The sequence below is a fragment of the Ictidomys tridecemlineatus genome, chromosome 1 (assembly GCF_052094955.1).
Source record: "Ictidomys tridecemlineatus isolate mIctTri1 chromosome 1, mIctTri1.hap1, whole genome shotgun sequence".
In the NCBI taxonomy this organism is placed as follows: Eukaryota; Metazoa; Chordata; class Mammalia; order Rodentia; family Sciuridae; genus Ictidomys; species Ictidomys tridecemlineatus.
Genome location: NC_135477.1, coordinates 126,263,722 through 126,290,637, shown reverse-complemented (window position 1 = coordinate 126,290,637; position 26,916 = coordinate 126,263,722). Strand labels below are relative to the sequence as shown.

The following is a 26,916-nucleotide window of genomic DNA, read 5'->3' as shown; positions in this document are numbered from 1 at the left end:
CTCCATATTGAACTACATTGCTTTTATCAATACCCTTTCTCCCATTACCACCACAGGTACTCCATAAACACTGGCAGTTTTCTGCCTTGCCACATTGGTTTTAGAGGCATGAAGCCTATAAAAAAGTAAGAACCCTCAACCAGTTAGTTAGTACAACTGTTATACTTCCATATTCATCTTAACTACAAAAGAAAACAAACTTATATGCATTATTTACATTTTCCTGTTTCTTACATTTCCCCCAGGCTATCTAAAAATTATTAAAGTAGGGTCTATAAAAACTGTCTCTATATTACACGTATCTTACTTTTTCAGTTATTTCTTATACCCATAAAATAAATTCAAAGTTGAACCCACTATCATTAAATTTCTCTCAAGTACATGATTTTACACACTAAAATAATTCCAAAGTCCCTGAAACTATCAGGGGGAAAAGCTTTTAAAATTCTTATTCATTATCCAGATAGTAAATTAAAACAAATTACAATCATCCCATTAGGAAAGCTATGTATCTTCAGTGTAATATCAAAACAATAATCAAACCAATAAAATCATTAAATATTTTGGGCTCAATTTCAGCCTGCAGAGTGAAGAGCAACATCAATACACAAAAATAAATAAATAAATTCATCCCTCTCTCCTTGAAATCTTCTATTTATAGACCCTTACCTTTTCACCTTTTTTTGGAAAAGGATCTAATTGTGGGGCCTTGATGACTTTATACTTTATACTTGAAAATTCTATTGCTTTTCTCTCTACATCCCATTCTAGGATCTACCACTGCTAAGAGATTTTTTAAAAGTTCCTAAGAAGTTTCTCCTAGCACAGAAAATTCTTTCAAAGCACTGCATTTATACAGGTTTCCTAATGCTTTTCTTATCCATTTGCCTGGTTTTTAGAACCCCTTTGTTATTAGTCTACTAATTATTATACACTATCTCACCTCAGAAGTTGTCAAACAATCCCATACATTGCGATATTCTCATTTCTTGACCTTTGTTCATACTGTTCCTACTGAAAATTCTTTCCTTACTTGTGAATCCTACCCCACATTCTCCTTAATAAACTTCAATACCCATCTAGGACACTCACGCTTCTCTCCATTTCTCAAAGTCTTACATCTTTTACTTTCATCATATAATTCTGCACATCACTCTGTTTTACATGTATTATTCCTGACTCCACAATTAGAAGAGTTGGATACTCTATAGGGTCATAAATCAAGGCTTAGATTTATTTTGCAAACCCTACAGTACCTGCCATTAGTGTTAACCAAGTTGAACAGTTAACTGCACTTCTGCAGTTTAACCTCATAAACTGAACAAAGCAAATAATTTCTCCTACTAATGAAAATTCTGTTTTTCTCTAACCGAGAAGTTTTACTATCAAAAATGTGTTTTAAATAACATCAAGAATAATACTACAAACACTAGGATCACTGCAGAATACAATCCCTACTTGTTTATTTTTCTAGCCCCTAAATATAAACACATGCTAGGCAGGTACTCACTTGATACTGTCTGCACAACTGAAGTGGCAGTTGTTGTGGTTGAAGTGGTAGAGGATGGGGTGGATGATGATGTTGAAGTGGATACTGCAGGTGCAGGGCTACTGGTTGTAGGGGTAGAAGCTCCTACTGCTTGTGCTTGCACTTGTGCTTGCACTTGTGCCTGGGCCTGCGCCTGAGCCTGGGCCTGGGCCTGGGCCTGGGCCTGGGCCTGGGCCTGGGCCTGCGCCTGCGCCTGAGCCTGGGCCTGGGCCTGGGCCTGCGCCTGAGCCTGAGCCTGGGCCTGGGCCTGGGCCTGGGCCTGGGCTTGCGCCTGAGCCTGGGCTTGTGCTTGCGCCTGAGCCTGGGCCTGAACCTGTGCTTGGGCTGCAAGCATAGGCGTCAGTTCTGATTGCTGAATAACCTTAACTCCATCTGGTTTGGTCCATGCAGATTCACGTGTCCGAGCATTATAATAATAAACCTGCAGAAGAAGCAAAAATCACCTGTATCACAGAATCAACCAACTACTATTAAAAATGATAATGCATGTTGTCTTAAAAAGTACTTAAAAATAACTTATAAAAGAGAAACTACATCAAAATAGATTATCCATATTTTATTGGACTACAGTAATCCCCAATTTGCTGTAACAAGTATATTGTATTCTTAACACATATGCACACACAAAAAGAAAACAACATTATATTTTGAACAGAACGTTAACAAGGCTGGCCTGAGACTATAATCCTTTCGAAGTTAGCCACTGGCTAGGATCTGGAAATTTGGATTTTTAAGAGGATCACCACCATTTCCTTACTAATAGTAATGTCTCAATGCACCTAAACTGTTTATGCAAATGATGCAGTTTTTGCTGAACATCTACTTTCCTTCTGGTAGTCTGGAATTTGGATATGTGCTAGGCAAATGGCAAATATGTAACCAGACCCCAGTGAAAACCCCCAGTGAGGATTGCTAGGCTCAAGTAAGCTCAGGAAACACATAACACATGCTGTCATCATTACATGCTACAGAAAATTAAGCACATCCTTTTATTGATTCCTCTGGGAGAAGATTCTTAGAAGTTTGTACCTGATTCCCTTCATACTTTGCCTCATATATTTTTTTTCCTTTTGCTAGTTCTGCTTTGTATACTTTCACTGTAATCAGTTTTAGCTATAAGTACAATTTTATGATGAACCCTGCTAGCCATAACTAAAACTGGGAATGGTCTTCAGAACCTGTGATCATTTAGAATACAAGTTTCCAGAATCACAGGTCAATGTATGTGAGTACTCCATGCAATCTTTTAACTGCACAGAAGTCCAATCCAGTTACTTTTCCAGGAGTTCTACCAAAAACCTGCTTACCTAAGGCTCATTTTTGTTTTTAGTACCAGGATTGAACCCAAAGGTGCTTAGCCTCTTAAGCCACAACCAACCCCAGCACCCCTGCCCCACCTTTTTTTTTTTTTGAGACAGGGTCTCACTAAGCTGTTTAGGACCTGAGGCTGGCTTTGAACTTGCTATCCTCCTGCCTCAGCCTTCTGAACTGGTGGGATTACAGATATGTGTCATGGCACCTGGCTCAGGCTCATTCTTGATTGACAAAGATACCATAATTGATCTCAATCTGCCAGAACTCAAAAGTTTAATTCTCTCATCACCATGGAGATAATGAGTTACATGTATTTTATAATTTACCTTCCCATCTGGAGTTTTATTTTCAACCCATATCTCCTCAGTAGGAGGCAATGCTGGAGTACCAGGAGCAGTCACAGGAGGCATTCCTGGTGGAAACATCATACCCGGAGGAGGAGGCATGGTTCCCATGGGTGGAGGCATGAAAGGTGGTCTCTGTTAATTCACAAGAATGGTTACATTCACTTGTAATTACCCCATTTCTTTCAAATTATTACTGACTTGTATCCCAAAGGTAAAACACTATAAGAGAAAATAGTTTTACAGTCCATTCAAGTATATTCATCTACTATGTAAGTAAAGTTTCTGTAATAAAAATAATTATTAAACAGAAAGAAAGAAATACATCAAAATACTAACATTAGTCAACTCTGGGTTATAGCACTATATATGAACTTTGTGTCATTTATACTTTGTTTTTCAAACATTGGGCACTAGAATACTTTTAGAAGAAAAAAATTCATTTTTATATTGTTTTAATATCTCACAGTAGATATTAACCATAAGAGAATCATTACTTCACAAAATAACATAGAAATAACCAAAAAAGAAAAGTCATATATATCTAACCCTTTATTCTCTTTTCCTACAAGAAAAAAAAATTAGCTAAAAAAACATTCACTATATCTTATTTTTCATATAATAATAATAAAAGCTCATCAAGATGTGAATCATATCAGTTAAGTTTTAAAAATACAGTAAAAAGTTTTACCAATCTTTTCAAGTTTGTTTTTTTCTTTTTTGAGGGTGCGAGTTTTGAACCTAAGGCTTCGAGCGCACTACACCACTAAATTACACTCCCAGCTTCCTACTGTCCTTTCTAGAGAAAATCAGAATTCGACTCATAGCACATAATTTTTAATTTAACAGAGCTACTATTGATTCAACAATACCTCAGAAAATTCTTTCATTATCATTTTTCAATAACTACTGACATAATGCAAGATCCCAAACCAAACAATTTAACTGTAACTGCTGTATCTTACTAACACTGAAAAGTTACCTCTTTTTTTTAACATATATACCTAATTTCTTTGATACAAGAACCCTTCAAAGAGAAGTTTTCGTTGTGCAAACTTAAAAATATAATGAATACTGGGCTTGACATTTTAAAGACAGATTCTAAACAAGGATTAAAAAAACTTTGGTGATTTATAAGTAATAATGAAATTCAATTGTCCAAAGTACTTTAAGCTAGAAAATGGAATTAAAACTACTCTAGTGTTAATTTACATTCATTCTCCTAAAAACATTTTCTTTCTTATGCTCATTTTTGTTGGATTCCGTTTCATGTCCATCAAGCATCAGCACACAGACCCATGTTACATAAAATATCTACCCCAAATATGCCTCTTGCACCCTTACTTTTAATTCACTTGGATTCAATGTAAAATTATCCATTAAGACCAAGAAAACCATCACTACGTCAAAGAGTATTCCATCACAACATTTGATATATTTCCATTAGGGGGTTATACTAGCCCATTACATTTTACAATATTCCACAAGTTTAACACTTAAATGAACAAATAAAAGAAGTTCACATGTAATAAGTTTTTACAGTCACTAGCTCAAAAAGCTTTATTTGTTTATTTTTTGGTGGGGGGAACGTACCGGGGATTAAATTCAGGGGCACTTGACTACTGAGCAATATCCCCAGCCCTATTTTGTATTTTATTTAGAGACAGAGTCCCACTGAGTTGCTTAGAACCTCACTTTTGCTGAAGCTGGCTTTAAACTCAAGATCCTCCTGGGTCAGCCTCCTGAGGTGCTGGGATTACAGGCGTGTGCCACCACACCCAGCAAAAAGCTTTATCTTTTGCCAATTTTAAAGCAAATACAAAACCACATCACTTAAAAGAAACATCATTCTTTTTTTCCAATTTTTAGTATAGTTCATTCTTGATTATCTAAGCTAATGGAAAGCAGATAACAACACTAAATTTACTTGGTTTCAGAAACATGTAGCTAAACTAATAAAACATAAACACATACTCAAAAAAGAATATAGTCCCCAAAACAGACATTTGAGAGTTAATACTTTCATGACCTCAACTCAGACAACAAATAAGCGTAGATACACTAAAGAGGGATATAAACCTCAGGTTAAAATACCACAAAAGTTTTCATTTAAAGAAATTCCATAATAAATCTTTTTCTAAAATACCTATAAAATTTTTTTCTTTTTAAGGAGAAAGAAAAAAATATTTAAATATTGTGCTTACAAAATGTTTGTTGTCACTTTCTAGATTCTATCCTAGGCATCATTTCTAAGCAGAATAATTACTCAGGAATATTCATATACACACACGCACTTTTATATTTAATGGCAATATAAATCATTGAAAATAAGTTTTCTCTACTCAGTATCTCAAGATTTCAACCTTCATGTCCCATAAAGAAGACAGACTATTAAAAACAATGCATAAAGCTATTAAAGGTAGATAAGAACTATCCTACTCAATCCTAGAGTTGTATATATACTTTTCTATCACCACCTAAATTCCGGTTCTAAATGTCTACACTATTTACTGCTACCACAATTTTAAGAGCAACTTGTTAATATACGGATGTCTTTTGTAGGTTCCCTTTTCCTATAAACTGAAACTAGTTAAAAATGCAAGTTTTTAAGGCAAAAGTCTGCACATAAATATTGATACCAATACCAACAAAAAATGACAACTTCTATATGCCTTACCTGAAGGTGTGGAGGGCCCATAGGTGGAGGTATCCCTCCTGGAGGAGGCATTGGTGGCATATTAGGATCAAAAGGAGGACGTCCAAAAGGGGGCCGAGGTGGTGGAGGAGGGCCTCGCATCATACCAAAAGGAGGAGGGGGTCGCATGAGAGGTGGTGGGCCTCGCATCACTGCATTTGGTGGGGGAGCAGGGCCTCGGAACCTCAAGGCCTGCTGTTGAGCCATCCTAGGTAAGAGAGCAATAAATAAAATTTTAAACCTCAAAATCACTAAGAATAGCCACTGACTTCTAATTAAATCAAATTTACAAGGTAAGTGAAGTTGGAAAACCATCATTTTGCAACCTTCACGTTAAAAACCAGATCAGTAAGAATAACCCTCAGGGTGCAAAATTTAGGAAAAAATTTGAATGAGGGGGATATTTAAATGGTCTTAAAACTGTCTCCCCACATAAGGTATAGTCACAAGGTAGGATGAAAAAGCACTATATAATAGAAAAATTGGGCAATACCTTGATAGGATGATCAATATATCATCTAAGAAGATGAATAATGTGTAACTGAGGACACATCACTTATTCCAGCTAAGAATACACAATCTAAATCTAATAATGAACAAATAGTAAACAAACACAAAATGAGGAATGGTCTATTAAAGGGGAGGAATGTTCTTCAGAATGTCAATGTTATACAGAAAAGACAAAGGAAGGCTTTGGAAATGTTCCAGATTAAAGAAGGCTAAAGAGACATGATAACACAATACTAACCACAGACTGGATTCTATACTAAAGGGAAGAAATATTATAAAGGACGTTATTACATCAATTGACAATAAAATATCATTGTTAATTTATAAGCTGATAACTGGGCTATATTTATGTAAAAGAATATCTCTTTTTATATTTTTAGTTGTAGATGGCATAATACCTTTATTTTATGTATACTTCTGTGATGCTGAAAATCAAACCCTGTGCCTCATACATGCTAGGCAAGTGCTTTACCACTGAGCTACAACCCCAGCCCAGACTATCTCTATTTTTATAAAATACATGCTGAAGTAGTTGGAGATAAAAAGCCACAAAATATTATCTTATAAATGGTTCAGTTAAAAAAAGGAGAGCGCAAATAATAAAGCAGAAGAGGAAAAATATTAACAAGTGTTCTACCTTTATTTGTGTAATTTTTTTAAGTCTAAAATTAATTACAAAGTTTTTAAAGGAGGGATGGAAGAGTTAGCTTAAGAAATCACTGGTCTTCTCTATTTAAAGGGAAAGCCTTTCCCTGCACTGCATCCTGACCTATGCTCCACTCTACCTAAATACCCTAGTATATTCTCCATGGCATTCAAGCAAATAGATAATATCATAAATGATAGCATTATCTACCCCCACCACCACCAGTGCTTTAAAACAAATAAACATCATTAACACTTCAAAGTGCTAAATATGTGCCAGGGACAGTGCTCTAAACTCTTTTCAAATATTAAGTCATTTAATCATAACAATCCTATGAGACAGATACTATTACTAAATTCATCTTACAGATGAGGAACTAGGGTATAGAGAAGTGAAATAACGTGCCTAAGGTAACAAAGGTGGGTCAGTGGCAAAACCAATATTCACACAAAGACAGCAGCTCTTAAACACATGTAAGCCCTTCCAAAGTAGGAATTCTGTTCACTCTTATATCCCCAGCAGTTAGGTCTGGACAAAATGCAATGAGTGTTTGTTGCACAAACCAAAAAATACATAGTTGATACTGTACCCAAGCTTCATTATAAGTAGGGTATGCTGAATCTCATAATAAATTATTTTTACTACATTCAGGCATGGGCACATGCCCAGAATCCCACATACTCGGAAGGTTGAGGCAGGAGGATTTCAAATCTGATGATAGCCTGGCAACACTATGAGAACCTGTCTGAATCTGCCATAGTCAATTCAGTGAGCTTCCCAGTAGCTACTGTAAATCTCTACATTATACATGCAGTCTACACTTAAGTTCCCAAAAGAAGATTAACATTACATTCTTCACATATACTTGAAAATAATCATTTTATATTCTCTCCTCATCAGGCTGAGTTTTGTACAACTTTCCTACATTTTTCAACCCTTTGCTTATGATTTTCGTTTGACCTTTCTCTAAATTTTCCATACCACAGTTCAGTTCTGACATACAGAAAAACTGCTAATGAAGAACCAATGTATCTTCTAGAAGAATAGGATTGTAAACAAACCCAATGCAACAAACCCAGAACTGCTATACCAAACATATTTAAACAAATTTGCAAGTGATCCTAATGCACCAAATGTTGGAAAGCTTGAGTCAAAAATAGTGATTGTAAAATATGGATTATATCAGAATAACCAGGTCATTTTCAAAATATATGCACCTCCAAAAGATAGCCACTGTTACTTAAAGAATGTCTTAACCTTTAGGACAGAAAAAAGTTCATCACCAAGGAAAGATATTGTTTCAGACTTGAGTTAATGATATACCTTAATCTTGAATTTCCTTTCAGTCTGCCTCTCGTTTCTAAAACAACCAAAAAAACAACAAAAAAAAAACCCAAAAACTACAATATTTATTTCTTTAGAATTTCTTACTTCCTGCTAATAGCTTAAAGCATTTAGGCTCTAAAATTAAGAAAAAGTCATAGCCTTTTGTTATCAGGCTAATTACATAATTTGAGTCAAATTTCCTCAGATGTAAATGAATAGGGAATAGAAATAAAACCTACCTCATATTCCTGCTCACTGAAATAATCTGTTAAACATTTAGGATGGTATTCAATAAAACTACTTCAACTACCATTACTTTCATTTCCCTACAAAAACCTAATAGTGTTTTACCCATAAAGAGTACTTACTTATTTGACTAGATGGCTTTCAAAAGTCTGCCACTAAAATGGTGACAAAATTCTCATAATTTCCTCCTTCAACAGCCTAAAGTTGCCATTTTCTGATGTCAGTTATGTGTAGAAAATGTGTTGAGTTCTTTATATACTCTGCTTTATCACAACCATCTCACCAGAACCTGCTGTGAGGATTAAACATACTAATAAAAGTACTTGAAACAGCAACTAAAACTAAGTGCTACGTAATACTAGGTACTATTACTGCTGTAATAATGTCAGTACAGTAATAGTACTGGTTAAGTGTCAAATAGCATGAATTTTAGTAACTTAACTATAAATTATCAGGCCCTGTATTAACCTGGCCCTTGTCAACCTTTCCACAAACTCCAGTCTTCCTGATCATCAAATACTTTCAATTTGTTAGGGTCGGTAAACGGGGGCCAACAGAGGTGAGGCAAAGAACCTCACCCTCCCCCGCACTGGTGCAAAGGCTTATCCACAAGTATGGCTGTATGCTGGACCTGTAGTCAGTGACGGGTATGATCCAATTGCAGTGGGACCAACCTAAGACAGGAGGCTAACGCCTTGAGGTCAGCTCATCTGATGACGGGTAAGGGCCATATGTAGTATTGGACAGCCTAACAGGCATAGTCCCTAAGCCACATGCTTGGTGCTTAATTAAACAGAAGTGGGGAGATGCTGAGAGCCATAGCCAAGTAGGAATGAGGCATGGCATTTTTGGTTGAAAGGTGATGCCAATAAGCCATTGAGATGATAATGATTATGTTAAGATGTGCGTTCAATTGGAGATTAGACCCCTGCTGTCCGCCTCAGTCAGCTACTTTGGAGCTCTCATGGGACTCCCGGAGTTCCCATTGGTTGGGGAAGTGCGGTAGGAGGGAATTCCGGAGGAGGGATTTCCAGTTGGGGTAGTGTGTCCTGGGAGAAGGCTATGTGCATGGCATTCGTAGGAGTTTTGGAAATAAAGTTTGTTCCTGCTCAAGTGGCTTGTGATTTTGTGCCCAGCCAGCCTGCAGCATTTGGTGGCCCATAAGGGAAGCCAAGGGACATGCGGGGGTAAGTTGACGAGGAAAAGCTGCCCATTCCTAGATAGGATGGGAACAAAGCTGCTCGTCCCTAGGCAGATAGGGCGAGAGGAAAAATAGCCATTTTGAGAAAACGGAGAAGATTGATACAGTATGTTTGTGTCTTGTTTTGTCTTGAAATGTTGTATTGTCTTTGTGACGAAAATATGGAAGGGGTGTTAAGTAAATTACTAAGGGAAGAAGGCACCCCAGTGGAACCAAGAGCAGTTAGGGCATGTGTTGATAAAAGCCCAGGAACTCTAGTCAGAAAGAAAAAGAAAGTTCAGAAGAAGGAGGATTATCAGGAAAAAAGCTGCAGCAAAAGGCTATTACTGAATACTTTTCCTTAGCGGTGATGTGGAGGCTGCCTCTTGCGCGAGCCGGTCATGGTGCAGCAAGGACTTTCCAAGCAGCCAGCTCTTCCCCGCTCAGGGGGCGGGACGCCACTTTGAGAGCTCAAATCCAAACCTGACCCAGAGGCACAGTCTCACAGGCTCTTGCTCCCTGTGCCCAGTGGCAGTTTCCCAGACTCTCCCCAGGGCCATCTGGGGCTGTCAGGGACGCTGCAGGGGGAAGATGGCCTGCGTCCCTGAAGTTTGATCATTTCCAAGGCCAGTAACTACAATGGTTCTCCCACACCTGGAAGCTAATGAGTAATAAGCACTATTAAGGCTTATATGTACTAAATTGTTCACAAGGTGGTTTTCTTAGCGCCTGCTGGAATACTACAGGATTTTCTTTAGCATCATTGCCGGAGTTCCTGCCTTCATCCCAGTGCCAGTGAGGACAAGGGTGGAAGAATTTCCAGTGTTGCTGAGAACCAGACGAGACTTTGGATCAAGCTAGCTGCCTGCAAAACTTACCTGGACTGTGATTTAAGCTAGCTGCCTACAGAACTTAACTGGACTGTGAGTTAATCTATTGAGACAATGCTTTACCTGGACTGGGACAACAAACTGTAATCTACAACAAATTGTAACTCAGTATCTTTGCTAACGGTGTCATTGCTGGTATGATTTTTCCAAGGGCTTCTTGCATGGAGCCATCAATTGGCTTGGTATTGTGGCATTTTGTATCCTCCCCTTCTGCTTTTAGCAGATTATTTATGGTGTTTGTGTAAAAACCACTATGGTCGTTATTTAAATTAAACAAAAGGGTAAAATGTTAGGGTCTGTAAACAAGTCAAGATAGGGCCTGGCATTTTGCCAGAGGGAGTGGTTTGTGAAATAACGCCAGCGAGCCATTAAGTATGAAGATTCCTTATTGGTTGATTGCTATATCTAGTTTATGTTAATTAAGATAAGCTGTGTGGAATGTATATATACCCCTCTTGGCCTACAATAAATGGCTCCCACTCCTGTTGTATCAATGTACACAAGTTGCTCGTCCCCCCCCCCACCCCCGGTTATTTTGCTGTAGCGGGACTGCGGCATCAATTCTTTATTTTTTTTTAATTTTTAAATATTTTTAGCTGTAGATGAACACAATGTATTTCTTTTTTTTAATGTGGTGCTGAAAAATCAAACCCAGTTCCTCACACATGCTAGGCAAGTGCTCTACCACTGAGCCACAATCCCAGCCCTAGTTCTTTATTTTGAAGCCTCTGTGCTTATGGTTCCCTATGCCTGACATGTTCTTCCCAGATTTTTTACATGACTGACTAGTTGTTTCTCATTATTCAGGCTCAGTTCAAGAGTTACCCCAAACTCTTTTCCTACCTCTGGCCTCTTGCAGCCCCTCTCTGGCTCATTACCCAACTTGAGTTTTCAATTATAATAAAAGCGATGAAGAAACTTCCACTTGTTTACTTTTGCGTTACAACTACTCACTAGTATATGGTTTCCTTTAGTATACTGTGGTACTACATTGTTCAATAATGATAGTATGCAACACACACTGGATAATTCCAATTTAGCAGCACAGTTATATGAACGTTATCTGTACTAACTTTCTTAATCCTCACAATAACACATTTGACAGAAGAAACAATAATTTGTTAAAGTAGCAGTAACACCAGGATATTTCTTATTCCCATTTTTATAAGAGGAAATTTAAATCTGAAGTACCTTGTCATTAAGTATTAATAGGTAAACAAAGGCCCTGGGTGAAAATCTATACATGACTCTTAAAAGTTATTTTAGTGGCCCTCAATCATAAAGGAATAAGTGAAGTTTAGGCCTCTCAATTTTCTATCTATTGTAGGAAATGTGCATTTCCACCACTTAAAGCATGAGAACCAAAAGCCTACTTGTGTGAATAGAAGCACACACAAAAAATTTTCACCAGAACACCATGCAAATACAACTGTTTTTTTCTTTCTAGAAGTATGCCATCCAGATACATCATCACCTCAATGGTGAATACAAGACTGAAAATACTTTAAAAGGGCAAGAATGTAAAAAAATGCTACCTATATATAGGAGGTAAATTGTTGAAAGTATGAGTGAAGACACCTAGATTTTAATCTAGACCCTACCACTATCCAGGGACCTTGCATAAAACACTTCACATTTGTAGGCTAATTTCCTCTCAGATGTGGTTGGTTCAGTTTAAAATTTAGATCAACCTTAATTAAAATGGAAACTTCTGAAGACAAAGACCATTTTTGGTCTGGTTCAGGACTTTACTTCCTGCAAGTTTCATAGCACATAATAAATGAAATCCAATATGTGAATCATCTCTAAATCTCCTATCTTCATTTATTTGCCAAACCATGAAATTCATTCAGGTTTCAAAACAAAGCCCCAGTTTCTGCCATCAAAACAGCTAAATAAACAGTTAATTTATAAATCACGCAAAACACTAAAACAAATGCGTTCTGCAAGCAACTTCTAACCTAAGAGGTAAAGAACCACCTAATCTAAAGCCCTATTAAAATCAGTTTGCAACAATGTCTAGACTATAAATAAGTCTACAAGGCTATTCATTTTTGTAAAGCTAAGATCTCTAAAATGCAAAGTGTTCCCTAATAAATCTATCTCAGACCTTTTGGGATCAAAATCAAAGAATAATTTTGCATCACTAAAAGACCCCAATAATGCACTTTGATCATTTGTTAGTGTACATTTGAGAAGGATCGTCAGAAGAATTTGAGACTCATCTCTGAAATAGGACAAAATTGTATTCCTGCCAAAGTAGGGATTTTTGTGTGCCAATTCATATTCATAATCTAAAAGACATTATTTCCTTCAAAACAATAACAATATCCACTTCCTTTGACAATTTCACTTTTAAGTCCTAAACAATGATAGAATCCTCATAATCTACACAGCTCTTTTTTATTTACACAACAGCTCAATTCAGAATGGGAATTGAATATCTGAACTGTCAATGTTCCCACACAAGGAAAAAAAATAGCTAATACACATAAAGCATAGTGCCTCTTCTTTTCTGCAAAAATCACCTACGAAGAAAAGATTCTCCCAGGTCATTCTTATTTTATGGAATTTTAATTACAAATTCCATAGGCACTGAGGTTCCAAAGGAAGAAAGGTCACTGCACTCTTTAGGGCAATGGCGTAAGATCAAGACAGCAAGCTCTGGAGACTAACTGCCAGGGTTCAAGCCACTTCCTGGAGCCACAATTCCACCCATGCGCGCCAGTTCTACAGACTGAACTTCGATGAGGCTGTTTGCTCGGGATGGGCTAGTAACTTAAGTGATGATGCCTCTGGCCTGTGGCCTGCAAAATGAAAATAGCAACTACTCCAAAGAATGGTTGTGAGAAGTAAATGAGAAAACCTTAAGTAAGGACTTACTGGCACATCGTAAGCGCCTAACGAACGGCTGCTGCAGTGACTATTCACAACTACAGAATATCATGCAAAAAAAGATAGATTCGAGAAAGGAAGAAAAGCCACATGAAGTTAAGGCTGCAAGTCATGTGGGAGACAGGCTAACAAGACAAACGCGGAGGCCCCAAAGGGCCGCGGAGGGCGTAGAAAAGGCTCAGCCAAAAAGGGCGAAAGGTCCCGGGAGTTAGCCGCCGAGTAAAGGGGCGCCCGTGAGGAAACCGGGCCAACGGAGCAGCCGGGAGTGAGACTGATGTAGGCTGAAGTCGGCCGAGGCGGAGGCGGCACGCGGCTTAGGCGGGGCCCCACAGCGAGAGCGCCAGACCCTGCCCGCGGGTCGCGAGGGGAGGCGAGGTCCCACGAAACCCGCTGGGAGCTGCGGAGAACACACAAGAGGCCGCGGCCCGTGTCTCTCATTCAAGCCACCTTCTCCTTCCCCCTTCGCCAACCCCATGCGGTCCTCGCCCACAGCCGCCGAGACTCCGGCCCACCGTCCATCCCGGATCTCCGCAAGCGGATGTAATCCCTGGGACTCTAGCGCGCCGAGATGTGAGGAAAGGGAGCGTCGCTTACCTGAGCTCCCCCGGGTTGAACCGCTCACCGTCCCCCCCGTCCCCGCCACGCTCCGCCATTACAGAGGGCCGCGTTCATCCACCCGCCGACTTGGCGCTCCTTATTGGTCAGAAGAATCATCAATCCCATGCGAGAGAGGCGGAGATATTTGAGCTCTATGAGATAATTGGTGAAACTGTCCATCAATCTTGAGGTTAGGGGTGGTGTCTGCCTTACTATTGGCCGAAGGGCCCGCCGACTTTGAAAGCGGTATTGAGACCGCCAGTTGATTGGTTGTCGGAGGCTTTCTGGGAAATGAGACTGTGGCAACGAGGAGCAGCCGGCGCCCCCTTGCGGTAAGGAAAACGAGGTCCTCCCACCTTCGCCCCAGCCTCTGGTAGCCACGTGTCTGCTGGTTTCCAGGAGCTAGTTGTGGAGCCATGTTGGCCATTAGTAGCTCAGACTGAGACCACGTTGTTCGGGTGAACCAATCAAAATCGACATAGGTCGCGCGTAGACCAATCACAGCATTACTATGGAACCACGTACTTCCCAGCTCTACAGTAACTCTATGTATGCATATTATTAAATAATATACGATGAGTGACAAACATACTTCCCAATTATGCTAAATAATTAGTTACCTTCTTTGGTCATTATATAAGTTGCTGCATTAAGAAATGTAAATTGGAAAAGGGAAGAGTGCAATTTACAGATTTACCGTTTCCCACTCAGTCTCAAAATGCACTTGTCAAAAAGTGAAAGTACTGATACACGCTGCAAAATGGATGAAACGTGAAAACGTACTGAGAGGCCAGATACGGAAGGGCACATAGTATATAGTTCTATTTATATGAAATGTCCAGAATAAGTAAATCCATACAGACAGAAAGGAAAATAGCGATTTCCAGGAGCGGGGTGGGGTTGAGGAATTGGAAATGACTGCTAACAGGTATGGAGTTTCTTTTGGGTTGGTGAAAATGACCTGGAATTAGATGGTTGCACAACTTTGTAAATAAGCTAAAAACCATTGAATTGTAATGCTTAAGCAGTGAATTTTATTGTATGTGAATTATATTTCAATTTTTAAAAATCATGCTATGCTGAATCCCAGTTAAATATTCAAAGTCAATCTTGTAGGAGAAAAATGTTACAAAGGGCTGGGGCGGGGTGTCACACACCTGTAATCCTCAGCCACTTCAGAGGCTGAGGCAGGAGGATCACAAGTTCAGCAATTTAAGGAAACCCTGTCTCAAAAAATATAAAAAATAAAAAGGGCTGGGGATGTGGCTCAGTGGTTAAGCGCCCCTGGATTAAATCCTCAGTATCAAAGAAAAAAAAAAAAGTTTAAAGGCTGAAAGTGTAGTTTTAATCAGAGAAGGAAAGGATAATGAAAATTTCATTAAAGATGTGATGTCTAAACAAACTGTTGTCTGCCTAAAAGAGGAGGTTGGAGGGGTAAGAGCCCTTTTTCAACATCAGCTTATCCCAAGTCCTGGCCAATTATTCTGAAAATATACTGGTACAGATGGCTCACCTCAAACCAGTTCCTTCTTGGGGAAAAGGGACAACAACAACATCTCAAGATAGATCTTTCTAGAAGCTGAGTGATGGGAATATATAAAAGATGAAAATCAACCATCACTTGAAGAAACTCCTTACAGAAGTACTGAAAGTTTTATTACCTGGAAGTTTTTTGGTTTTTTTTTTTTTTTTAGAGAGAATTTTTAATACCCATTTTTCTTTAGTTTTCGGCAAACACAACATCCCCGTTTGTATGGGGCGCTGAGAATCGAACCTGGGCCTCACGCATGCCAGGCGAGCGCCGCCACCACTTGAGCCACATTCCCTGCCCCAAGTTTTTATTGTTATTCATATCTAAATTTAAGATATTTATATCTTATTATATACTCTTATTTTAAAATAGATTAAGAATATATTCATATATATCACATTCATTTCATTGTTTCGTTGTTACAGTTTATTCATATAAGCATTTCCTTAAAATTCAGGCAGTCTGCACTCAATAGTTGTATAAAGCATACTGTGAATATCTGACCTGAGCTGTGTCTACACCACTATTCTTTTTTTTTTTTTTTTAATAACTTTATTTATTTATTTATTTTTATGTGGTGCTGAGGATCAAACCTAGGGCCTTGCATGTGCAAGGCAAGCATTCTACCTCTGAGCCATAACCCCAGTCCCAACACCACTATTCTTAAGTGAACCATTTTATTGAATCAATGTGGGGGAGGGGGGAACTAAAGAGACTCAGTTCATCTTTTTAGAGACCAAATGAACTTTCTATAGTCAAAGCTTGATGACTCTTCCCTTACTAATAATACATACTAATACATATTAATAATACATAGCTGTTCAGAATAGAATAATACCATCCTTGCCCCATTGATAACAATTGAATTGTAGATCTCCAAAATTAGTATATCAAAGTGAGATGGAGAAACAGTGTTGGCTTAAAACAAATTACTGCATCAGAGTTTAAGTGCTACTATGAAAATATTTCCCAGAAGGGACCCTGGAGAAATCATTTCGTTGCAGAATCAGGCATTTTTTTTAACTATTATTTTTTGCACACCTATCTCAAACCCATGGTAGGTATATTATATATATTATTTCTAATCCCCTCAACAGCTCAACAATGCAGGTGTATTCTCATTTTACAAATGGGGAAACTGAGGCTCAGATATTATATGACTAGTGCAAGGTGACATTCACAAAGTTGATAAGAGTGGAAGTCAGGCTTCAGGTCCAGGTATGCTTCTCACACCTAAGCCAGTTGGAGACCACCAAATTGCAAATCTCACCCAAATCAGAAAGATATCCTGTGTAACGTGTCACTTGCTCCTCTTTCCTCTAGTTGCAAAGTTGAATCCCCAGATCCTAGCAACACTCACCTAGAAGGCCAGTATTGTCTACAGCAAAGGTGCAGCTGTTATTCTTGAAACACTAGTCTTTGAAATATCTAAAAAGAGTTCCGAGAAACAGTGCCATTTGTTTGTTGTTTGTTTGTCTTTAAATACTTTTTAGTTGTCAATGGATCTTTAATTTTATTTATTAATTTATATGTGGTTCTGAGGATTGAACCCAGGGTCTCACACATGCCAGGCAAGCACTCTACCACTGAGCCACAACTCCAGCCCCAGAAACAATGTCATTTGGATACACATCCAGCCACCTCACAGGCATCATGGATAGCAGTTGCTGATAGGCTTTGAGTAAATGAGATCAGAATTCTATAGTTCTGGCTCTAGTGGGCTGGATTGTAGCTCATTGGTAAGAGCACTTGCCTGCCATGTGTGAGGTACTGGGTTGGAGCCTAAGCACTGCATTAAAAAATAATAATAATTAAAATAAAAAGGTGTTGTGTCTCGTCCTGGCTCTGCCCACTATTGGCTTTATGATCTTGGACAAGTTACTTGACTTCTCATAGCTTCAGCTTTTTGATTTGAAAATGAATTATTATGAGGTATAATATGTAAGCTATTTACCATGGCATACACAGCAACTAAAAACCATCACTAAGTAATATTTGTTTACAGAATTGATTTAAGACTTCTATGATTGGAGTGTTTATGTCCCCCCAGATTTCATATGTTGAAATTCTTACCCCCAATGTGAGGAGCTGAGGTATTTGGGAGTAATTAGGTCATAGGGGCAGAGATTTCAAAAATGAGATTTATGCCCTCATAAAAATGAACAAAGAAACCAAGTGTGTTGGTACATCCCTGTAATCCCAGTGACTCTGGAAAATGAGGCAGGAGGATTGCAAATTTGAGGCCAGCCTCAGCAACTTAATGAGACCCTGTCTCAAAATAAAATATAAAAAGGGGCTGGGGATGTGGCTTAGTGGTAAAGTGCCTTTGGATTCAATCCCCAGTACCAAAAAAAAAAAAAAAAGAAACTAAACAAAGAACCCTCACTCTTTCTGCCGCATGAGGTTAGACAGAAAAAGTTATGTGAGAAAGAGGACCGTTACCAGACACCAAATCTTCTAGCACCTTTTTCTTGGAGTTACTAAACTCTGTTGGTTAAAATCACCCAGTATATGGTATGTTATTATAACAGTCTGAAGGACTAAGACAGATTAAAAATTATAAGACAGATAAAGCATTTTGTCTGATAGTGCTTTACAAAGGTCAAAAGCAAGATACTTTTTACTTTTTGCACACAAGTATATGAAGACAATGAGATAACTAAGAGATAACATCTGGATAAGTATTACTACAAATAGGAAACATGAAAACAACATGCAGGATTACAGCAAAAAATAACAATAGTAGTTTACATTTCCTGAGTCCTCAGTATGCTGAGCATATTATATAAGCATCTCATTTAACAGGTAACATATCGACTATTTTCTATGCAAGGCACTGCTTTAGCATTTTATTTTTAATTTCAGTACTGGGAATTGAACCCAAGGAAACTCTAACACTGAACTACAACCCCAGCCTTTTTTAATTTGCTTTTTTACTTTTTGGCACTAAGTTTCCAAGGCTACCCTTGAACTTGTGATCCTCCTGCCTTAGCCTCCAGAGTCTCTGAAATTACAGGCTTGCACCATTGTGCCCAGCAGTTATTATTTATTTATTTTTTGCAGGGGGGCGGGGTACTAGGGATTGAACTCAGGGCACTCAATCACTGAACCATATCCCCAGCCCTATTTTGTATTTTATTTAGAGACAGAGTCTCTCTGAGTTGCTTAGCACCTTGCTTTTGATGAGGCTGGCTTTGAACTTGCAATCATCTTGCCTTATCCTCCCGAGCTGCTGGGATTACAGGCATGCACTGCCTCACCCAGCTGTGCCCAGCAGTTTTAAGCTCTTTGAATGTGTTAACATATTTCAACCTTTATAAAAAAAAAAACCTTATGATATAAGCATTGTTATTATTTCACTTTATAGATAACACAGACACAGAGAGATTAAGTAATTACTCCCTATCATGCAATTAGCAGTGATTGAGAAAACTGGAGTTCAGACTGAGGCCATCAGGCCCCAGAACCCACGTTTATAACCAATACGCTCTACCTCCAATCAGCAGGATACAAAGTCTTCCCGTGCTATTGCCATTCTGTACCAGTGTCTGAAGACAGCCAGCAATACTACTTTAGCTGGCATCTCAGTTGTGTCTCCCTTCTATTACTTCATTGGACTGTGACCCAATTATGGAATTTAGAACAAAAGTTTCTCACCTCCCATATTCTTCACAGGATCTAAGAATGTGAGAGAACTCAGAAATCATTATGGTAGTGTTGACCATTCTGTAGAATCAGCAATGGACTGCCTGAATGGAGCTGAGAATTCCTGAACTGAAGCAAATGCATCTTCAGAACTCCAAAGATATGCCTTCAGTAATACAGAAGGGTCAACAGCATAAAACAGAGCATTTGCCTCATAACTCCCACAAATAGAAATCAAATTATCTATTCAATCATGAGGTGGAAATCTATTCTATGAAAAAAAAACTTTTTATTTTTATTTTTTGGTTGCAAGGGAAAGAATCGAAAGTCAATGCCAGTGAAATGGGTATTGGTTGAAGAAAGAGAATTCATGAAATCTATGGACAGGAAGACGAGTTGGCCTGACCTTTAACAGGAGCTGCAAGGCTGCAAGGACCTGAAGAGCTTCCCTTCTCTGCCTTTCCTTCCTGGGCCACAGGACTTCTCCCTCCTCTTTGCCTGCTCTTTCTGCAAGCCCATGTCCTACCCTCACTCATCCTATTTAGTGTGGATAGAAAAGCAACACCTAGCTTGCCTCGCTGTCTAGTGACTGCACATCACTGCCAAATCTCTTATTATCTACAAGTACAAATTCTTCAGAGAGAAAAGAAACGGATTGGTCATTGGGTAGCCAGCATATTAGCTGGTGTTGATTTGTATGTCATTCCCTGCGCCAATTTTGTGTAACCAGAGTAAGGTCATAGAGCACTGCTGACCTTTTCAAAGTCTGAGTTGAGAAAGGCAGTTGCACATATTTTCCACAACCACCCCTGGGTGACTCAGCTCTTCCTCCAGATTGGCTCCTTTCCTTGCCTCCTTGATTCCATTCTCTGTGATCAGCCAGTTAAGCCTCTTTAACACGGGTTTCTTAAATCCTTTTAAGGACTTCTCATTGCCTCAAGGGTAAAGAACAGACTTTTGACATTGTCTTCATAAGCCTCAAAATCCACAGCATGCTCATCTCTGCTGCTTTATCTTTCCTCATTGTTTTATAAGTTCTAATCATATTTGATTTCTTTTAGTTCCTCAAAGACTCCCATCATCTTGGATGCTTATGTCACATGTTTTCTCTCTGCCCATAATGCTTTTCTTGCCTTCTTCACCCAAATAAATTTTTCCTATCTGAATTATTTATCTACTTGTGTATAACAAATCATCCCTAAACTTACTAGTTTAATAACAAAATATACTATTCCCCAGCTTCTGTACATCAGGAATCCAGGTACCACCTAAGTATCTTCGGCTGAAGTTTTCTCCTGAGGTTTCAGTTGGGCTGTGGGCCATGGTTGCAGAGACCACATGATGCTGAAGGATCTGCTTCCAGGTGTACTCACCTGGTTATGGACAGGTATCATTTCATTTCAGGTTATTAGGCTAAGGACATGCCACACAGACCTCTCTATGAAGCTGATCACAATATGGCAGTGTTCTTCTGTTACCACAAGTAATCTAAAAGAGGGAAAAAAGAATGCCCAAGACAGAAGACCCAGACTTTTGGTAACAATATTAGAATATTCTAACCACTTGTTACTACATATTGTGGCACTGAACATGCTGTGCATGATGTTTTACATATTTTATATTTTTGCCTGCCAACTTATTGTTTTTGATGCTGAAGTATCTTGAAGCAAATTATAGACATAACATTCTACCCCTAAACAATTCAGTATGTATCTCTTCATAAAATCCTACAATTTTCTACACAGCAAAAATATTTTCAAGTCAGGCATAGTGGTACATGCCTGTAACTCCAAAGACTCAGAGGCTAAGGCAGGACGATGGCCAGCCTCAGCAACTTAACAATATCATTTCAAATTTAAAAAATAAATAATTAAAGGGCAGTGAATATAGCTCAATGGTAGAAAATCCCTGAGTAAAATCCTCAGTACAAAAAAAAAAGTGTGTACACACATTTTTTCAGATGTAACAAAATCAACAGTAAAACTAAATTCATATTTAAATTTATCCAGCTGTCCCCAAGATGTCCCTTTCAGCAGTTTAGCCAAATTAAGGTCCAATTCAGAACCATGCCAAGATACTCTGAAATTAGAACAGCCCCTTTTATCATGACACTGATTTGCTGAAGGCCAAGCTATTTTTTCCTTCTGGGTCTTTCTGATTGCTTCCTCTAACCTTTGTGTTTTCTATAATTTCAGAAAGATCTGAAGATTTGATAATGTTTAAGTTGACGATTTATTTATTTTTATTTTTTAATATTTATTTTTTTTAGTTGTAGTTGGACACAATATCTTTTATTTTATTTATTTATTTTTATGTGGTACTGAGGATTGAACCCAGGGCCTCACATATTTCATTTATTTTAAATAAATAAAATAAAGGTATTGTGCCCAACTATAAAAAAAAAATCACTCAGATAGTGACTTCAGACTCCAGTTGAATATAGACTCTACTGCTGAGCCACAACCCCAGCCCAAAGTTGAAGATTTCTAACAAGAGAACTTCATAAATGTGCTGTGTATTTCTATTGTATTACATCGGGAGAAATGCATATCTGATTATTCTACCCTTAGTGAAACCGAGATTGATATGGGGAACAATGATAACAGTTCAAGCTTCCATGGTAATTAGAATATTTTCTTCATGATATTATTTTGGCTTCATTCATAAATTCAGTTAACTATCCATAAGGTTAACCTGTAATTTATTATCCAAACCATCACTCTGAGACTGAAAAGAGCACTATTAATAATTATACTTGGACAACAGTCATAAACTAGGACCATCTCAGGCCAAATGGAATGAATGGTCAACCTTCATGTCAACCATTAACCTAATGATTTAAAACTTTTATCCTTTCCTGAATCAATACTTTCCTTGAGGGCAGCAAACTAATGATTTTCTAATTTTATATTACCTGCTACATTTACTTGCTGACAGCCTTCTGCAAATTAGAGATTTCCTTCAATAACAGGAGCTAGTTACCTTAAAATACTATTCTATTTTTTAAAGTAGATAAATGCTTAATTCTTTTCCTTCATCAATTTTCAAAACAAAAGATGAATTGATAAGCATCTCATCTGGAAACAAATTTATTTTTCTGATTTCCTCTTTAAGTATTATTCTGATTCATGGATTTTTAATAGAGCAAATTGTTTTCAATCAACTATAATCAACCATTTTGATGCTCAGATTTCCATATATTATCCATTTACTTTTGTTGTAAAGTTGTATATCATCCTTGTTGTTTGGATATGAGCTGTCCCCTGCAAAAGCTCATGTGTTAATGCAGAAATGATCAGAGGTAAAGTGATTAGATTATGAAAACTGTAACCTTATCAGTGGATTAATCCTGTTAATGGATTAATAATTTGAATGGATTACTGGGTGGTAACAGTAGCTGAGTAGATGTGGCCAGAGAAAGTAAGTCACTGAGAGATTGCCCTTGAAGATTGTATTCTGTCCCTGGCTCCTCACTGAGTCTCTTTCTGTTTCCCCACTGGGTAGCTTTCCTCAGCCTTGCCCTTCCACCATGATGTTCTACCTGAACAGGCCTAGAGCAATGGAGCTGGCTGACAGTGGACTGAACTTTCAAAACCATGATCCCAAAATAAACTTTTCCTCCTCTAAGCTGTTCTTGTCAGGTGTTTTGGTCACAGTTACAAAAAGCTGACTAACGACCCTAACTAAGAATGAAGTAATTGAGTTAGGTAAAGATCACTCAGACAGGGCTGGGGTTGTGGCTCAGTGGTAGAGCACTTGCCTAGCACATGCAAGGCTCTGGGTTCTATCCTCAGCACCACATAAAAATAAATTAATTAAATAAAGGTATTGTAACCAACTATAAAAAAAAAAATCACTTGGATAGTGACTTCAGACTCCAGTTGAATATAGACTCTAAAAAAGTAGGAAATGTGGTCATGATTTTCCATCACTGTTTCCCCTGAACCCAGCTCAGTGCCATTCAATAAATAAGTCAGTGAGCAAATTGATTAATTGATGACCATTTCTGATTGACACAAAATCATTCTAACACTTACTGAAGACTTTCCCATGAAATAACATATCTGGATTAGCTTCAAAATAAATAAGAGTGGGATATGAGTAGAGGGAGATATAGATGAAAAAAAAAATACAATTGACTATTACTTGATAATTCTTGAAGCTGGATGATGAGTAGATGCAAGTTTATGGTACTAACCTCTCTGCTATTTAATGTTTGAAAAAGTTCCATTAATAGAGAAAATATTCTAGGCCCTTGAAATATTAAAAGACAAAGAACTGCATAAAAGTATTTAAACTGATACACAGAAAAATGTATCTCTATCCTTGGTCTATGGTTTGACAGCAGATAAGAAAAGTAAAGATGAATCATGATACAAGATAATCTAACATAAGCTAAATTAGATGGATAAATAATAAATGCATCTTCATAGAGGAGATAATAGCACAAATATTGCATTTAACTTTTTGTTGGAAAGTGGACAACAATGGTAGATGTGATTGTTTTTTTCTTTTATTCTTTTCTCTTTTTAGCTGTGCTGGGAGTAGAACCCAGGAGCCTCATGCCTGTGTGATTTTTTTTTTTAAATGCCCAAACTTATAGGAAATGTGATGACCACAAAATGGAGGGGAAAAATTTGTGCATGAATCTTTTTTTTAATTTTATTTTTTATAGTTGCTTGAGACAATACAATAATCTTGACATATCATACATTTGATTTAATGGGGTATGAATTCTTATTTTTCTACGTGTACAGATTACAGGATCACATTGGTTATGCAGCCACATTTATACATTTAGCAATACTAGTGTCTGTTGTATTCTGCTGTGCATAAATCTTTTAGAAGAAAAGATACCTACCAAGGAAAGAATTGTTCAAGCTGATAAAGGTGAGGAGCTAGATAAAAAGATGCTAGATGCCAGAACATGCTGGGGTACAAAGAGATATCCCTAAAAAATATCATTTCTAATAGATGTAAAAGAAACAAGGAAAACAGAAAATCCACCACTAGAACCACAACAGTGATACCTGCTGCAGGCAAAATTCACTGCTGAGCACCAAAAGTTGGTAACTTTTTCAGAAAAAAAGGGAGTTGTTTTAGAGCCTCAAAATATCTCCACCCAAAATTTACAAAATATTGGAGTTATTTTAACCTAAATTCACAAATTATTTATACTCCTCCCTCCAGAAGATGGAAGTTTAAGCCCTTCTCTTTGAGTGTGAGTTGGGCTTAGTGACTGAATTTCTAATCAATATAGTGTACAGTGAGAGGGGAGAAACCTGGCAGACATCATATGAACCAGGTGATGGAGGCCAGTATCCCTGACAACATGCATGCCTAACATAGGGCATTCACCTCTGTGGTATTCCTCCCCACACAACTGCAGTCTAAACTGAGGCAGCCTTAAACAAACCCAGACTGAGAGACAATCACCCACCAGCACTCTTCAAAAGGGCAAGGTCAAGAAAAACAGAAGCCATCACAGGTTAAGTAACAAAGGAGACATGCTGGCTAAATGTATTGTGGTATCCTGGACTCTATACTGAAATGGAAGGGTCACTAAAAAAAGAAACTGAGGAGATCCAAATAAAGCCTGTTGTCTAATATTTACCTCTCATTTTGATCAATATTCCCTGGTTATATAATAAGTTACTATTAAGAGAAGTGGGGTATGGAGTATCTCTGCACTAACTTTAAAACTGTTTTATAAATCCAAAATTATTTCAAGATAAAGATTTTAAAATTTGTTTTAAGTACTGTGAGGATGGCCTTAGGCCTGAGCGTAAGCAACTCCATTTTAAAAATTCCAGTTTGAAACCTGCAGTCTCTCCAGGCACACCTAACAGATCCTTCTAGTATGGCCCTCAGGCACAAACAAGTCACTTCTCCCCACCCTGACAAGCTCAGAGTGAAGCCTCTGGCAGGCAGTCCTCGCCCAGTAAGAGGATAGGCACTTGATAAGAGGGAAAGGCGAAAAGATTAGGTTAGGGACCCCAAGTGCAGATGTTTTAACCCCAGGGTAAATGATATCACTGGGAGATCTGGAGGCAACTGATAAGGATTGAAAGGGAGGTCAAAAGTCCCAAAGTTTGGTATAAATAATAGAGCAAATTAACAGACATTCAGCCAGCTGACAATAATGCCCTCACACTGAGAGCCTGAAGAGAGCCTGGACTGATATCCTAACACTTTTCAAGTTAAACACAAGATTTGTGCTATGTTATCTCCTCTATAAGGATGCACTTATTATTTATCCATCTAATTTAGCTTCTGTTAGATTATCTTGTATCATGATCATCTTTACTTTTCTTATCTGCTGACAGATAAGATAAAGCTATACCTTGAAGTATTGCTGATCCTCTGCATTCTCCTCATAGTTCTCAAACTCTACAGCCACGCCTTGACCCTGGTGAGAGCCGCAACTTCTCCCTATCACCCTCCACCCCAAGAGAAGCCTGCCTTGGTTCCTGTCTAGTTACCATGGTCTGAGTGAGTGTGCATCTGCTGGACTTGGAGCCTAAGGTTTGAGACTTTTGATCTGACACTTGAACTCAGCACACAAAGGGAATGTCTGTCATGAGCCTGTCCGGATTAAGTGTGTTTGCAGTGCTTAGAATTACTCTAGAATAGTTTGCTGTGAATTGATTATGTCTATTGCAGTGCCTAGCATTAAGGATTGTCTTGATTAAGGACCTGTAGAGTAATATTGTGTTGAGTGATTTGAGTGAATAAAGCATTGAAAAGGGCAGAATTGCATGGACATTCCTTATTTCTCCCTTTCAACTGCATAAGTTGCACCTTTTGGCCATCATGACAAGTACTCAAACCAAAATTTTTTTTTTTTTTTGGTACCAGAGACCGAGGGGTATTTAACCAGTGAGCTACACTCCCAGCCCTATGTTTTATTACTTTTTTTTTTTTTTTTTTTTTTTTTTAGACAGGGTCTTGCTAAGGTACTTAGGGACTTGCTAAGTTGCTGAGGCTGACTTTGAACTTGTGATCCTCCTGCCTAGCTAGGTCTTCTGAGTCACTGGGATTACAGGCATGCAGCACTGTGCCCAGCCCTCAAGGATCAACCACAGCCATACTATAATGATGCCTTAGCCTGTCCACCTATAAAATGAGAGGATTGGATAAGATGCCCATCCAATGGTATAGGCAAGAAGTATACAATGATGCACAGTGGTGCCCCCAGAAAAAAGCTCATTTGCATGAGTCCCAAGAAAGTTCCCAAGTTACCCTTGACCATGAAAAATACATATGCACTCCTAGCTTTACACTTTCCCCAAATAGATTTTGTTGGCAAAATGGGAGTCAAGAACTCTTATATTAAACTGAACACATAAAGATTCATCATAAACCAGAGTGCCAATTTATTAATTTAGAAGGAAAATTACAACTGTCAGATGGACAAGATATTCCTGTCCTCGCTGTAGGCAAACTTACATAACCAGCAAAATCATCAGAACGCAGCTCAATGAGATTGGAAGAAGAACAAGGATAGTTAAGTTTTTCTATTTAAATTTTTAATGGCTTCAGTCCATG

The 26,916-nt window shown here is 38.2% G+C and overlaps 1 protein-coding gene and 1 long non-coding RNA gene across 9 annotated transcripts in view; one reads left to right on the top strand and one right to left on the bottom strand.

Annotated features, from left to right (window-relative positions):
* Tcerg1 (transcription elongation regulator 1) overlaps window positions 1–14,312 on the bottom strand; it is a 65,570-nt gene extending 51,258 nt beyond the window's left edge. For all 8 annotated transcript variants that reach the window (XR_002483825.3, XR_005728630.2, XM_021725697.3 and 5 more), the window contains exons 1-4: window positions 14,190–14,312; window positions 5,885–6,110; window positions 3,190–3,342; window positions 1,511–1,970 (exon numbers count right to left, since the gene is read on the bottom strand). Coding sequence is in view for 6 of the 8 variants with exons in the window: in XM_021725697.3 (XP_021581372.2) it covers window positions 1,511–1,970; window positions 3,190–3,342; window positions 5,885–6,110; window positions 14,190–14,248 (898 nt within the window). In the remaining 2 variants the exon portion in view is untranslated. The remainder of the gene's footprint in view (window positions 1–1,510; window positions 1,971–3,189; window positions 3,343–5,884; window positions 6,111–14,189) is intronic.
* An 81-nt stretch (window positions 14,313–14,393) lies between these two features.
* Window positions 14,394–26,122, top strand: LOC144377225 (uncharacterized). The gene is made up of 2 exons (XR_013437983.1): window positions 14,394–20,755; window positions 25,749–26,122. It is a non-coding gene; the product is annotated as an uncharacterized LOC144377225 (long non-coding RNA).
* Window positions 26,123–26,916: the final 794 nt, after the last annotated feature.